This window comes from Trematomus bernacchii, unplaced genomic scaffold, assembly GCF_902827165.1.
Source record: "Trematomus bernacchii unplaced genomic scaffold, fTreBer1.1, whole genome shotgun sequence".
Classification (NCBI taxonomy): domain Eukaryota; kingdom Metazoa; phylum Chordata; class Actinopteri; order Perciformes; family Nototheniidae; genus Trematomus; species Trematomus bernacchii.
Window position 1 is genome coordinate 27,243,516 of NW_022987739.1, and position 16,372 is coordinate 27,259,887.

The following is a 16,372-nucleotide window of genomic DNA, read 5'->3' on the forward strand; positions in this document are numbered from 1 at the left end:
TTGGTGGATTTAATCAAGTCTTGGATTGCAGAGTATGAATGTCCTCTTGCTATTTTCAGTTGATAAATACTTGTGTAAAGTTTGTGAAGGCAGGAGGAAAGCTTCCGCGATCACCGTCTCCTCTCCGTTCCTCCAAACCCCGCCCCCTCCCTGAAAATAATGAGTGACAGGCTGATAGTGACCCGATAGAAACTTTATTATTCACTTAATCACTGATTGAGATATGATGAAGCTAACTTAATCTCATACATTCATGGGATTTATGTAACAGTAAGACAGAGAATGTAAGTGTGCACCCACATGCACTATTTTTGTTTTTATAATGCTATTGTAAATACTCCTGCTGTTTTCAGACTCAAGTCATGTGTGTCTTTTTTTTAACAGAAGACCGTAGCTAGAAGCTGCAGCTAGACTGCAGAAGTATTAGTTTTTTGTTTTTGAGGATGGAACCATTTTCACACACAGATATAGGGAGGCTAGACCTATACAATTGATTTATTATGGTTTATAATTTAATGTCAAGACGAAGACGAAGAAGAAAAAGATGGCTGAACAACTGTTCAGTGTCAATCCTGTGGAGATCTCCAAAATAATGTTCAGCTTAAGTCTCAGCAAAACTCACAACATTTCTGGAGCCTTGTAGACCCAGAAAACTATAAGAACATTCACCAAGCAGCACTGAAAATGTCTGCTTTATTTGGTTCTGTTCTACATACCTTTGTGAAGCAGCTTTTTCTGACATGAATGAAATCTAAATACAGAACAAGACCGACTGATGAACATTTAAATGACTCTATTAAGTGAACCTAAGTGGGTCCAGCATACACCTCTATGGTGGACTGTATGCAGTGCCATTAATCTCACTAACAAAAGAGTGAAATGCTTGTAAGGTGGTGATTAAGGACACTTATGTGAATGTTCAGTCATGTACTTATTATGTGGGCCATAATAATATGTGAGAAATCTTCGTTTTCTTGGACCTTATTTTTGATAAGCTTTAGGTATTGCAATTTCACACGTGTACAAAAGTATAGCTTAATTCAACTGATGAGGGCTATGTGAATAAATGTAAGCGATGTGATGCAAGTAGCTCTTGGCCACTTTCATTTTTTGAAAGTAGCTCTCAGATGAAGAAAGGTTGGAGACCCCTGCTCTAGAGTCTGCAGTGTTTTATTACATGCAGCAGTATCGAAGAAAAAAAAACAGCATAAGGACATCTGCGGAAATAAAATGTGAAGTTTGTCTAGATTCAACGAAAGGTCTTGTGGTCAGTGTTTTAAAATTGGGGATTTGAACCTGCTTTTATTTATGGTGCCAGTGCAAAGTTGACGGGGTCCACTGTTGCTTTTATTTCAATAACGAAATGATAACTTTAAATACCAAATAAATCTTTAACTTCTATTTTGCCCTAAAGTTTGAAATGTATTGATATATATAAAGTTAATAGATGTATAGATAAAAAAGTCATCATATTGCATGTTGTTAAATTATTGCAGTCAATGATAGAGCCATATTTTAAGTTAATATTATGCATGTTTACATCAGAACTTGCTTACTTACAACTCATACTAAGGCAATCTCTTTCAATCAAGTCGTTTTCTTTATGGATCCACAGTTTTAGATTCAACAACACAATTCAACCCTTTACATGTGTTTATACATATCATTAAAAAAACATCTCCATCAGCATCAGTTTGAATAAAAAAGTAGTTTGCTGTATTAGCAATACAAGTCAAAACAAGTTGTGTTTACTATAATGTAAACATAATTGTTCATACTTAATCAGCGTAATATACACACACCAAAATGCAATTCTGGTATTTGTTCTTCTTTCGGTAAAAAAAAAAACTCATAACAGAGGTGATCTTTAATAAAGGGTAACGACCGACCCTATTTACTCTTATCCTCCATTCAAATCAATGGTACTTTAATTATACTAGGCAAAGATGGACGAAATAGGCCCAACTTGACTATCAAATCTGATTTTCATGCCAAGTTTTCACATGAAAATGCTGCAGCGTCCACCGTGTGAACCGGTCTGATAATCTCCCTCCTCCCTCGATCGCACTGTGAGGCCTGCAAATAAAAACACAGAGATTTTAATTCAGTAAATAATACATGATAACTACCTTTTATTAAATTTCAATCATGGGGACAAGTAACAGAAACATCAATGTGTTATCGCTCACTCAAATTGACTGTATACTGTAGTTACAATTATATTTTTAATTCTGACACTTAAAGTGGACCTATCATGCTATATTTGAATAATATAGTGTAGGACCATACCTATATAAGGCATATTTATACTTTTTTTTTTTCAAAATACCAAACAGATCATGCATTTTAGCCATGCATCATTTTGCTCAATTTGCACTTTTTTATCCCTGTTTTAGCAAGGGCTGATTCTGTGAGAACAGCACCATCTACAGGCCTGGCATATGTACTACAGCGTCTCCAGCGCTTTCGAACGGCAATGGCCGTGGCTGTCTCCTCCTGATTGGTGGAGTTGGCCCAATAGCTGTAGCGCCACTGTCCTGACGTCAGGACAGTGTTCAAATCTGGATCAGTTTTTATCAGATCCGTTGCAGACCCTTTTTTAGAGATTTGGGTATGGAGGAAAATAGAGAGGGTTGTGTTTTCTGACACTTGGTGAGTTCCCTGGAACACCGGGGACACATATTCATGTATAAAAGACGTACAAAAGTGCATTTTGCATGATAGGTCCCCTTTAAATTACTTTACAATAAAAAGCCACTATTCACTCTCCTACTGCAGTTTCATTTGCCAAAAAATATAGACTTTCACAGTATAATTGTAGGTTTGTTATGTATCTATGATTATCTTTTAATTGGAAGAGCACACATTGACAATCTACAATATTGAATTTAAGTTCATGTACTGTAGCTAACAGCTGAGTGTTATTAGGGTGTTGAATGCAGACCTTTTTCAGGGCTATTTTATCATTTTTAATCAGAAATAATACTTTATTTACTTTGGGGTAAGTTGGGTTTCATGACCGTTACTCTATTTGAGTATGTATGAATAAAATATACAAAAATATATAATAAAATAATAAGAATAATAAGTCAAAGTAAGAATGTGCAAAAATGTAATAACAATCAAATATAGGGATACAAATTCAATATAATGCTCTGACCTGGAGGTACATAATGATGATGAGGACGAACAGCACCAGTATCACCAGGACGATCACAAGAACACTGACTGGTGCCGCCGTCTCTTCATCCTCATCTTCCTCTCCTTCATCTTCTTTGTTTGAAATCTGTCTCTGAGCCCCCGGCGCCGGACAGTCAGCGCTGCCTGAGGACAGAGTTAAAGGAAGAAGAGAGAGTAAGAATGATGTGTGAACGGTGGAATCAGTGGGGGTAATATTATTGAAATATGCAGGTCACCTAAGATGTGAATGAGGGTGCCGTTTCCAGTGAACCGCAAGTACGGTGGAGGGTAGAAGATCTCTATGTCACAGCGATACAGATCTGTGTCTGTGGCTCTCAGTCCGGATACCGTCAGCTCCAGAGCGCCCTCTCTCCTCTGAGCAGAGCACTGCACCTAAAACGCCAGGAAACACAATTTAATGGAAGAATTTAAAGAGGCCCTATTGTGCTTTGTGGGGGTTTTGCTTCCCTGCAGTGTGATATATAGTAGGGTTTTGTGCATGTAAATGGTCTGCTAAGGCTCATAACATGTAACAATCAAGCTTCTATTAGCTAGCGCTCCAACACATTGTACGTGATAAGCTAAGGGGTGAGACATCTCTATGCGGTGGACCAATCACAACAGAGCTGGCCAGCTAACCAATCAGAGCAGACTGGGCTCTGGTTTCAGACAGAGGGTGAAAAGGCAGTATGAGAAAAAATAGCTTTTAGAACATTAAAGCATGGAGACATGTCACAGTAGAGACACTACATACTGATATACACCTGATATTGAGCAGATTATGGCCCCTTTAACATACAGTCTTGTTAAAGACACAATGTGTACTGTCTGCCACTAGGGGGCTCTTAATCTCAAATAAGACAAAGGAAGGTGTAACAGCTGAATTTTCCATCCTCTCCAAAACAAATAGTCTAGATTCGTAAAACGCTGGTGGCCAAAGTATATTTAATTTATTTTTCGTACTAAAATTAGATAAGCCAAAAACCAGTTTTCTAGATTTTAGAAAATGTCTTTTCTAGGGCCTTTAACACTCGATTGCACCACCGCAGGGCTGTGCATATGTCGCTTTTTTTCAGTAGGCATGTCTGTGCAAACTGCATATGCACGGAAGTCATATGTCGATATGTTAATGTATTTTTCTTTTAATATGTAGCATGTATGGGTTTTATCTCCTCTCCCTCTCCTATGCACGAGGGAGTCTAGAACCAATGTCATTATCGGGACAATAAAGTACATTGTTTCATATCATTTTGGTCAAAGTTGGAATAATTTAAAGGTCTCCTATTATACTGTTTTTCATGAATCTATTATAGGTCTCAGATATATACAAAACATGTCTCTGAAGTGTTTGGCTCCAAACACCAAACAGATCATTGCAGCATCCCATAATCCCCTCTGTTTCAGCCCTGTTTCAAAAGTGCTGATTCTCTGTCTGTTACTTTAGATGAAAATAAGGAGCCACTCCCCACGCCCCTCTGAGAGATATTTGGTTAAAAAGAACTCAATGGTGCTCTAGGAGGAGATTCAGGTGATAAGGTGGGGGGGGGGTTACCTTGGTTGGTGATTGGCTAATGGTTACACAAGCCAAAAAATCGTTGTGACATCATGAAGTGGCCAAAATCTGATCAGCTCATTTTCAGACAGGTTTTTATATAAATGGATCAGGACAAAAAGAGAGAGAGTCTCTTTCCACAGAGGGGACACATGTTTAAGTAGAAAAGACATGACAAATAGGTGACCTTTAACATCCACCCCCTCACATTTACCTCTCCCTCCTCCCCCGTCTCTATCGGCCCTGTGAGGTTGAGGATGGAGGAGCAGATCTTGGTGGATCCGTGGAGGCCTCGCAGCAGAGTCACCCGCAGGTCCTCAGGTTCAGGGAACGGGTACGACAGGTCGTTGTTGGGGAGGGGACTCTGGTGGTGGAAGGATTGGGGGTGAAGAAAGCACTGAACCAGAGCCGTACCATTGCTGCTCACCACTTTATAGGGCTGGACCACCTTCACAGCTGCAGAGAAACAGGGGAAATTGGGAAGGGACAGTTAGAAAATGGGCTGCTGTGCGTCACACTTTTGACCTTGAGATAATTCAGTGAATCCAAATGGCAAAGGACAGGCAACATTTCAGCAGATTTAACATTTTAGGCATAGAGCAAATATCAATTTATGGCGATAAACTTCAGGCAAAAAAGTATTTTTCATGCACAGGTCGATTGAGAGACACCCTGTTCTGCTTTCATCAAATGCCCTTCATCTCCTGTTACAAAGGTGAATATAAAACATCTGATTTACACCTTCAAGTCTGGTTTTATAACACTTTATAGAGTTATATAAGGAGATATCCAAATTCCCAACTGTAAAACCAGACAGTTAGAAAATGGGCTGCTGTGTGTCACAATTGTGTCTCCTCTTTTCACCATGTCATTATTTATTAAATCCATATGGCTCAGGACAAATCAAATATCAAACAAATCAACATATCTGCAGATTTACTTTTTTCGTTATCAATTTATGGCAATCATTTTTTTTTTTCCATGCACAGGTCAATTGAGAGACTCCCTGCTGTTTGGCTTCCATATCATTCCTTTTATCTTCTTTCAGAAAAGTGTACAACATTAATGTTGTTTTTAAGTGTTGTTTTATAACACTTACTGTAATAGATTAATGCCAACTGTAAAGACCAGGAAGACATTTCAATAACAAGAAATTGGAACCTGGCATATTCCAATAATCACATTTTTGTTTTAAATATGAACATTCAGTCTTGTTTTTAAATCAGAAACATTAAGATATTCACTTGAATATGATATAAAGAATGGAAAAGTGACACATTTACATATTTGAGAGGCTGAAAACAGCATTTTCTGCAATGTTTGTATGAAAAATGTATGTTAATTGAGTCTCAAAACAATTGACGATTAATATAAAGTAATAGTCAGTTATCACCACAGCTCTTATCACATCTGTAATAATGTGTTTGTACTCACCGCTCCACACAGGCAGGCAGAGGCTGAGCACTGTCAACACAAACAGAGCCATCAGAGAGTCAGGATCTTCCTCTCACACACTTTGATTTGAATACAGCAAAAACACTGAAACTCACCATTTTATCCGTGCATGTCCGTGCGTGTCACGGAAACTTTGTGCCGCCACAGGAAACTGTGAAGAGATGCTCTGCCGGTAAAGAGAGGCGGCAGCTTTAACTGGCTGCTTATTCTGCAGAAAAGATGAGAAGAACTTCATTCTTTGTTAATACTGAGCCAGTGTCAGCGTTATTTACAGCTTCCTCGCACAAGAAAAATGAAAGAAGCAACAGATAATAAGTAGAAAAGTTGCACACTAGTGAAAAGTTGAAAGAAAATGATTATGAAGACCTTATAAGAAACACAACCTGGTAAAAACCTGACATCCATTTAATGCAATACAGTTGTAAAACACATCCCTTCAGAAAAAAAGGAGGTTTTAAAATGTGTTTGCAGATAATGCTTGTGGGAAAATGTGCATTAAGACGACTCTTAAAAACTAAAAGCCTTTGCAGGTTGATTTTTAAAATACAACGTTTTATTTATTAGCTTTAAAACATATCATTGCTAGTTTCCCTCAAAACAACAAACAAAAAACAACAACAAATAATACAAAAAATATTATAAAAATCGTACACAAAGGCAAAATAAAAACTAAAATTAAGACACAGCACTCAGGGAGATGTCCTGCTAAATTTCCCGTGCATCAAGATTACAGATGTGATAAGAGCTGTGGTGATTCGTAACTATTATTTAATAATTAATTAATGGTTTTGAAACTCAATTAACATACATTTTTCCTGCAAACATTGCAGAAAATGCTGTTTTCAGCCACTCAATGATGGAGATGTGTCAGCTTTCTATGCTTTATATCATATTAAAGTGAATATCTTAAAGGTCCCATGTCACGGCCATTTCTACTGATCATATTTCCATTGTTGAGGTCTACTAGAATAGATTTATATTGTGCAATTTTCCAAACTCACATTGGTTTCTCATACAGCATCTCTGTATAGTATGTGTATTCACTCTCTGTCCTAAACGGCTTGTTGGAGCTCCTGCCCCCCCCTCTCCCTGTGAGCCCAGTGTGCTCTGATTGGTCGGGACGTTGGGAGGCTCGCTGCTCAGTGAGCTGGCTTACTGGTGTGGTTTCCGGGTCGGCGAGACAGCGGGACAGCGCAAAACTCATCCTGAGCACACACAAACACTCACAGCCGAAGTAAAAACAATAAGTGTGGCTTGATATTGAGTAAGAAAAAGGTTTATAACGCTGTGAGAATGGGTCTGCGGAGACCATTTCTCCGTGATCCCAATTCGTCTATTACCAACCAGGGAGCTCTATGCAAGTCAATGGGACTCCCTGTTAGTTGGCCAAGGGATCCTGGTGTGTGAGGTGCTCCGCGGATTGGTCCATTTTGGACCGCATGACGTCATGCGGTTCCCGGAAGAAACAAATGGAAAAAGATAAATGTCCAACGAGGCGTTCTGGGGCAGCATAGACAGGTCTTTTCTGTGTTAGAGTTTTACTCGCTACAGGGTGTACTTTGAGGGTTTGTGACTCTGCAGACCGTTTACATGCAGAAAAAGCTACATAACACACAAGGGGACGGGTAATAACCGGAAGAGCATGACATGGGACCTTTAATGTTTCTGACTTTAAAACAAGACATTTGAAGATATTCTGATCAACTTAAACTTTGAGGAACTGTGTGTACTTTTATTTACAATGATATCACAGTCTGGTAAAGATCGGTATACAACACAATGTGTTTTTATCTAAAATACCTTCATTTAACTTTTATTCTGTTTGCTAATTAAACTGTGTTTCATGTCCATGATGAGTTAAGTTGTTGGTCGTTATTTTCTCAAGTAAGAAACTATAAAACCATTGTTATATTGACGGATAAGAGTGAATTAATATGATGGTTGGATAAAAAAAATGCAGGCATATCCACATTAAAAAGAAAAAAAAAAATATGTCATTGTAGTTGTAAATACCAACATAATTTCTGCAATACATTTTTTCTTTTAAAGTAACAGACTGACAAAAAATACTTTTCTATTTCCATTAGCTCCATTTATTTTACTGAATTAAATCAATACAAGTCTAAAATCAATCAAGCCTTCACATCTTTGTTAATTTCATTATCATTTCCCTTTACTGCCTTATTACAGGTTCACAAATTACATCCTATGGGTTTGAATGGTGTGATGCCTTTTAAGTCTGATGTTACATCACATGTGACAGTTTCTGATTTTCATCACAGTTTATTCTTCTTTGAAATATGTTAAATACTTTCTGTGGTTTCATCTCATGCATTTCTTTCATGCACACACTCTTGCTGTGCAACCATAAGGTGCAAACTGTGGAACATATCTAGTTAGACACAGATAATGACAGAGCTGATGTTATGAGATTCGCTGTCCTCCCGACGTCACACACACGTGTTTGGCCTGGAAACATTTTGTGGGGTTGAACCCGTTTTTACTGAAGTTACAGTCAACCTGGAAAACTGTGGTTTGTTTCTGCTGCTGTCATTGTTTCAGTGAGGTTTAGTTTGAAGAGCAGACTTTAATCAGAAACTGAAAAAACTGAAACGTTGACTTTAATTAAATGTATTAATTTAGGTCAACAGATTTCACATAACTGTATTAGGTTAGTTGAAAGCAATGATATTAATATTAAATAACAATTTGGTTCAACTTAATAGAATGTCTTTCAACTAACCTAATAGTGAAAACAGTAAATTCATCTGATTTCAGTGTGGTTCAAACTATGGGTCTTCAACAGGGGGTTTGTGACCCCCAGAGGGTCCTTGAGGTTATTGCAGGGGGTCTGCTATATAATCTGTGCATCAACCCAACACTGTAGCTTGTCTGTCACTGTCAAAGTATTCAAAAGGAGTGAAAATTGAGTTTTTCTTCACATTCAGAATACTTTATTGTCGATTAAATTTACATATAATGGAAATGTGTCTTTGGCACTGGCAACTAAGATAAAATAACGTCACCAGTACAACATAATTCATACACTAAGTGGCAGTCTTAATAAAAGTGGTTTCTTCAGTTTTTCTCTGTTTTCAGCACGTTTTCATTAACTCCTCCAATAATGGCATTACAGCGTGTCTGGATGCTTATCTGTTGAGAAACCATTGATAAATATAAGAAAATAAGGTCGTAAAGTATGTGGTGATGATTTTGATGATGCTTTAATGACAAAAACACTTATTTTTTACACAAACAAACCCCCCCCAAGTAAATTTTATCTGCCTCCTGTTTTAAAAAAGTGTTGAGAAATGAATCTATTCAAAGCCATAACTGGTGCAATGTCCTTTTTTTTTGCGAGGATTATCTAATTTGCCTTCAAAATGAATACAAATGAAATATTCTGAAAGCTTACAAGAGCATCATACTTGACTTTGCCCACTCCTCTGAAACTGATCATTTGCATCTTATCCCACAGATCAGTCTCGTCATCGACACATTTTCTTACAGTCGTTTCTCAGTAAACCGCCTGAGACATCTCTGAACTCTTCAAGAAGTGATTTGACTGAGCATTAAAAAATAACTCATGTCTTTCTGATACCAGATAATTAAATCATCTCAGTACACAAGCCCCCTCAAATGTACATGTTATACAGTCACAGGTATTGCTTAACTGTACAAGATGTATATATTCAAGCAATATTAAAGGTCACCTATTATGCAAAATCCACTTCTTCATGTCTCTTCTACATCAACATGTGTCCCCTCTTCTTCATGTCTCTTCTACATCAACATGTGTCCCCTCTTCTTCATGTCTCTTCTACATCAGCATGTGTCCCCTCTTCTTCATGTCTCTTCTACATCAGCATGTGTCCCCTCTTCTTCATGTCTCTTCTACATCAGCATGTGTCTCCTCTTCTTCATGTCTCTTCTACATCAGCATGTGTCCCCTCTTCTTCATGTCTCTTCTACATCAGCATGTGTCCCCTCTTCTTCATGTCTCTTCTACATCAGCATGTGTCCCCTCTTCTTCATGTCTCTTCTACATCAACATGTGTCCCCTCTTCTTCATGTCTCTTCTACATCAGCATGTGTCCCCTCTTCTTCATGTCTCTTCTACATCAGCATGTGTCCCCTCTTCTTCATGTCTCTTCTACATCAGCATGTGTCCCCTCTTCTTCATGTCTCTTCTTCATCAACATGTGTCCCCTCTTCTTCATGTCTCTTCTACATCAACATGTGTCCCCTCTTCTCCATGTCTCTTCTACATCAACATGTGTCCCCTCTTCTTCATGTCTTTTCTACATCAACATGTGTCCCCTCTTCTCCATGTCTCTTCTACATCAACATGTGTCCCCTCTTCTTCATGTCTCTTCTACATCAACATGTGTCCCCTCTTCTCCATGTCTCTTCTACATCAACATGTGTCCCCTCTTCTTCATGTCTCTTCTACATCAACATGTGTCCCCTCTTCTTCATGTCTCTTCTACATCAACATGTGTCCCCTCTTCTTCATGTCTCTTCTTCATCAACATGTGTCCCCTCTGTGTAAAGAGATTCTGAAAGTTTCAGGAACAAAGATTCTCTCTCTTTTTGTCCTGATCCATTTCTATAAAAACCTGTCTGAAAATGAGCTGATCAGATTTTGGCCACTTTATGTCATAACGATTTGTATGGCTTGTGTAACCATTAGCCAATCACCAACCAAGGTAACACCCCCCACCTTATCACCTGAATCTCCTCCTAGAGCACCATTGTGTTCTTTTTAACCAAATATCTCTCAGAGGGGCGTGGGGAGGGGCTCCTTATTTTCATCTAAAGTAACAGACAGAGAATCAGCACTTTTGAAACAGGGCTGAAACAGAGGGGATTATGGGATGCTGCAATGATCTGTTTGGTGTTTGGAGCCAAACACTTCAGAGACATGTTTTGTATATATCTGAGACCTGTGATATATTGATGAAAAACAGTATAATAGAGGACCTTTAAAGAGATACACTATACAACATAACTGTGAAATAAATATGGATTTTATTTTGGAATATATACCACTACAATACTAGCTTTAATAGCCATGATTTGTCCTTATGACTGCCGCACGCTGTTGTTGAACTTAGCCAGGTTTCCTGAACTCTCCAGGTTTGGTGTTCATGTAATCGTTTGAATCCTCCTCATTTCTCCTCGTGTTGTTCTAAAGGAATCAAACACAGAAGGAAAGAGAAGAGTTTCACTTACATGCAGACAAATGGATATTCAAAATCTGAATCACAATATTGTATACAGCCCAGGGGAAATATGTTTCACTGTTGCTCCCTTTGAGAATTCAATACAAAATAAAATAAAACAAATAAAAAATATCTAAAACAAAAGTGCAATAAAAAAATAATTTAAATAAATACATTCAATATTGAGAAATTCAACTAAAAAAGTGCAATAAGAAGATAAAATATATATTCATATATATATTTATACTGACATAAGACGTACTAAATGTATGTTATAACATGTCCAGGGTTTATGAGTCGCTCCCTGTTCTCATATTTACCCATAAGACAATGGCAATGCAGGTGATTGACAGGCTGTAGACCAATAAAACTCCACATCCCGCCCAAATCACCTCCTCTGGGATCAATGGAGAACTGAACGGACAGCTCTGATAGGCTGCTGGAACAGAGCCATTGATTTCATGCAAAGACTGCAATTCTATGAATAAAAAAAGAAAAATGTATTTAATTTTATCAAAATATGACATATATATACAGTACTATATAAAGAAAGCATGTTACCTGCCACGATGACTTCAGTGGCGTGACAGTCATCTGAGTTGGGGGGGGGGCCAACTCTCCTCACTCCTGCAGAGAAACTCTCCACTGCTGTTGGCCGTCACTTCAAACTGACCCGAGAACAGCATTTCTGCAGGACCAGACACCTGGAAAAAAGAAATGTGAGACATGTGGTGTTTTATATTAGGGGGACACAGGATGGATGAATATGGGAAGTAATGACATTATGAGCTGGAGAAAGTGACAAAAAAAGCTAAAATAATCACGGTTTTGTTGCAGATGCTAGTTGCTGATACTGTTTAGATGTTCTGCAGTGGTGTGTAGTGCACTCCCATTTGCACTATGTACATTTTTTTTTAATATATATCCTGCTTACTGAAGTAAACGGTTATTTTGTGGGGTTTTTTGTAAATTATTGAGTGTTCTTGCATTTTAATGTGTGAGTGTTGTCTACCTGGGGACTGTGGGAAACAGTATTTCGATCTTTCTGTGTGTACAAACATATTTTGAGATTGACAATAAAGTTGACTTTGACTTTAACTAGTGAAATATAATTTAATGTTCTGTAGTTAATTGAATGTATCCACCCAATTAAGGTGTACAAACCCCACAACCTGAGTATATTTGAACATCACTGCAGCACACTCCCAACACCAGAGGTCAGCAAAAAGAAGATCTGCAGCTTAATTTCAGCGCTTTAAATTTCAGGGTTTGTTTGTTTGTTTGTTTCTTTCAGTTTTCTCCATTCACCAATTCCTGCACACACATGTAATCATTTAGACATACTAAGAATCAGAATCAGGCTTATGAAAGGGGAATACATCCATTCAAAACCGTAAGAAAAGAGTGCCATCTGTTTCTCTTTGGATACAATTCAGGCAAGCTTTGGTTTATAATTATTATAACTGGTATTATTTGTTAATAAAGTCATTAAAGAGCAAAGACATACACTCTCTGTAAAGGGGACCCCAGTTACCTTCACCATTCAATTCAGTTTTATAATATAGGTTAATTTATTTATATAGCACATTTCAGACTCAAAGTGCTTGACATAAGCATTAACACAATATATTAAAAACACATAGTTTAACCCTTTTGACCCATGATTTATCTCAGTCCATCCAATATTGTTTTAACTACATCATAACTAACGTATTATGCATTCATAACCGTACAGTCCGTACAATGTGATTCAATTCACTCATTATATTTCCTATAGTGAAGACAGTGGATCATTACATTATCTGACTATAATAGACTATTAGAATACAATCTACCCCAAAAGGTTTGAAATGATTGTTACACTGGATGAAGGGGGTGGGGGTGGGGTGTCTAAAGTCAAAGATTAATCTTGATTGGGCCAAATTTGACCCCGAGTCACCCCCAACAATGCTGCTGGGTCTCCCCAGACCCCAACACCAAATGATACACTTTTTTTTTGAGAGACATTCAGGCTTGGCAAAAAATGGTCAAAATCAGTTTTGTAGTGTTTATATAGCTGTTGTGGAGGATATCATGAAGCCTTGTTCCGATACAAAAAACTAGAGCGTAGTTATTATATCATTTTAACTTGAAACGGGACACGGGAGACCCGAACACAACATAAGGGTTAAAAAAGACAATTCATACAAGAGATATGAAATGATATGCAATTCAACACTGCTAATTGAACTGCAGTTGAAGGACCTCTAGAAAAGCAGAGGTAAAGAGAAGCGGTTTTTAGCCTCGATTTAGAATAACTCAGGATTGGGGCATGATAATTAGGAATAAAAAAACACACTTTGAACAAATCCCATATCTGCACAAAGGTATTTAACTTCACTCCGTCCACTCCCTTCCCCTTTGACTCAATTTTCCAATCCTCATCTTGCCTCTTTTCCCTTACAAATCCAAATCTTTAGTTGTGTGAGTTTTTTCATTCGGTCCAGTTAGTGCTGCTCTCTAGTGGTCGCTCTCTGCATGCAGTGTGTGTGCAAAGAAGTTCATTGCAGCTGTATTGGACTTTCTGTGCAAACTAGAGTTTATGTGTCTGGGGTTTCTCTGTAAAAAAAAAAAAGTTCATGAAATATCAGCGCAGTCTTTGTGCAGAAACTGCCGCTTCCTGATGTGGCGAGTCTTCTTATAGCATCAGTCAAATATATTAAGATAAGAAAATATTACGACAATCCTTCAAATCACAAATCATTGACTAACCTTTCTCATATTTATTCGTCCGAAGGAGCTGTCATTGAAGAAGAGCTGGTAGTTTGTGTCTGTTCCCGTTGTCGATGGACAGGAGACGTTCACTTTAGTGAGTTTTGACACTGTGAGGCTCGTCAGAACTGACAGAAAAACACAAGAAACAGCCTGTTTGTGATGAGAAGAAATGTCACGGGGTTTCTGTTATTGTGTGTCGAGTTTACTGAACTCAACAACACCCTGTCAAATCTAAATCATAGCCAGGGAGGATTTTCATTTGGGACCCAGTCACACTATTAGACCCTTCACATTAGCTTTGCCAGACGCTCCCCCCACAACAATTGAACAATTTGTCTCTTTTTTACCCCTTTTTTACTGTTTCATTTTATAAATAAATTGTTTGCATTTTTTCTTTTTATTATTTAAAGTATTACAAAAATATGTAAATGCTTTTCTGTTTTGTTAATACTTTAGCTACCCACTGTAAAAGTGTAAAAAAAACTGTAATTCAAATATTAAAAAAAGAATAGAAATAAAAGAACAGAAAAAGATAAACATATATATAGAAAAATAATAATAATAATACAAATATATATATATATATATATATAATCAAAATATAATTCCAAAATGTAATAAATATATATATATATATAATAAAGATTGGGTATAACATTGGCCAAACTGGCAACACGGAAACATTTGTTGTTCTTAACGGGGGGCGTGTGGCACAGTGGATAGAGTGTAGGTGTTCAGATCGGGGGGTCACAGGTTCAAACCCCCCTGTAGTCAGCATGACCCTGGGCAAGACACTTCACCCCAAATTGCTCCTCTGGGGATTGTCCAAAGACAAAGTCGCTTTGGATAAAAGCGTCTAACAAGTAACATGTAATGTAAATGTGGAGGAATTTCATTGCATCTACAGGCAAAGGTTCATGTGATATCGTAGGAAAGGTTATTCAAAAATGTTCTAGCATTATTGTCAACCAACATGTGTACGTTTTCACTTGCATAATAGTTTGACATTTTCAAAGAAAACAACTTTTTAAAGTCATGGTTTGGATTAAAATAAGTATGGAAGTGGCGCATTTATGTGACAAATAAGTCAATGTCTGGGTCAAAATAAATGGCGTTAAATACAGAATTTAAGTGACAAAGAAAACTCACATCATTAACAAAGCACATCAGAAAGCTGCGATGTCGGTGTAAATAAATCTCTGTCCGAGCAGTTTCAGCCACGCTTTACTGTGACAGCTCTGGTATAATTCACCAACATGACATCTTCTTACCTGAGCATGTGGGGTCTTTTCCATCACTCAGACACACCATCAGCATCCACAGGACCCCCGCTCTCATCCTGTGCTTCTGATTGTATTCTGTTGTTTATTTGTGTTTGACAGACGTCTCTATCGAGGAACGTTTTCTTCCACATACAGTACGAGGTGCAAGGCTGTGCCACGATGCAAGGTGACACAAGTGCAATCTTTGTGCAATATTACAGACGTGCAACTCCTGAAGAGACTGCAAAGGAACACACTTCCTGTGTGAGGCTGACAAACCAAAAAAGATACAATCTACCCCCCCCCTCCACACACACACACACACACACACACACACACACACACACACACACACACACACACACACACACACACACACACACACACACACACACACACACACACACACACACAACCATGGTTAGAGGTGCAAAAACACAAACACAGCTGCTCAATTAATCGTATTTCAATCGCAATTACGATTTTGGCTTGCAACGATTATGAAAATAACATAATCGAAATAAAACGATTATTTTTTTTTTTTTTTATTGGTTTTTCAGTTCAATTATACTTAAAGTTCAGGGTAATCAACTGTTTAAAACATACTGTTCACATTTTGTTTTTCAATAAATGGATGTTTTCAAAGTAAATGCATAATCGTTTTTAATAATCGTGATATCAATTATTGACCCAAATAATCGAGATTATGATTTTTGACAAGTACAGTAGGACCTTGCAAAAACACACACACACACACACACACACACACACACACACACACACACCCAAACACACACACACACACACACACACACACACACACACATACACACACACAACAGAAAGTAAGGGAGATTCCTGATATCAGTGACATTTAGTGACAAGAACAATATGTTGAGTCCAATGATGATGACATTTAGAAGTTTACATATTACATTACAGTA

The 16,372-nt window shown here is 37.8% G+C and overlaps 1 protein-coding gene and 1 long non-coding RNA gene across 3 annotated transcripts; both read right to left on the bottom strand.

Moving 5' to 3' along the window:
* Window positions 1-1,576: 1,576 nt before the first annotated feature.
* Window positions 1,577-6,237, bottom strand: cd28 (CD28 molecule). Of its 2 annotated transcripts, none has more exons than XM_034146539.1 (5): window positions 6,167-6,237; window positions 4,947-5,188; window positions 3,417-3,573; window positions 3,161-3,324; window positions 1,577-2,076 (listed from the first exon to the last, which is right to left on the bottom strand). In XM_034146539.1, the coding sequence occupies exons 1-5, from the start codon at window positions 6,216-6,218 to the stop codon at window positions 1,987-1,989; spliced, it is 705 nt and encodes a 234-aa protein (XP_034002430.1). In that variant the 5' UTR covers window positions 6,219-6,237; the 3' UTR covers window positions 1,577-1,986. The 2 variants fall into 2 exon arrangements, with proteins under 2 accessions (XP_034002430.1, XP_034002429.1); XM_034146538.1 differs by having other exon boundaries at window positions 4,941-5,188.
* Window positions 6,238-11,197: 4,960 nt separating this feature from the next.
* On the bottom strand, window positions 11,198-15,656 carry LOC117495375. The gene is made up of 5 exons (XR_004557174.1): window positions 15,438-15,656; window positions 14,164-14,291; window positions 11,974-12,116; window positions 11,733-11,890; window positions 11,198-11,378 (listed from the first exon to the last, which is right to left on the bottom strand). It is a non-coding gene; the product is annotated as an uncharacterized LOC117495375 (long non-coding RNA).
* Window positions 15,657-16,372: the final 716 nt, after the last annotated feature.

Bases quoted from the DNA above. Each gene is read 5' to 3' on its own strand.
- cd28 (XM_034146538.1), bottom strand. From the start codon at position 6,218: ATGGCTCTGTTTGTGTTGACAGTGCTCAGCCTCTGCCTGCCTGTGTGG. The intron at 3,574-4,940 runs GTGAGGGGGTGG...CTGGCGTTTTAG, and splicing joins GGGAGGAGGGAGAGGTAAAT to GTGCAGTGCTCTGCTCAGAG. The intron at 3,325-3,416 runs GTGACCTGCATA...CTCTGTCCTCAG, and splicing joins CACCCTCATTCACATCTTAG to GCAGCGCTGACTGTCCGGCG.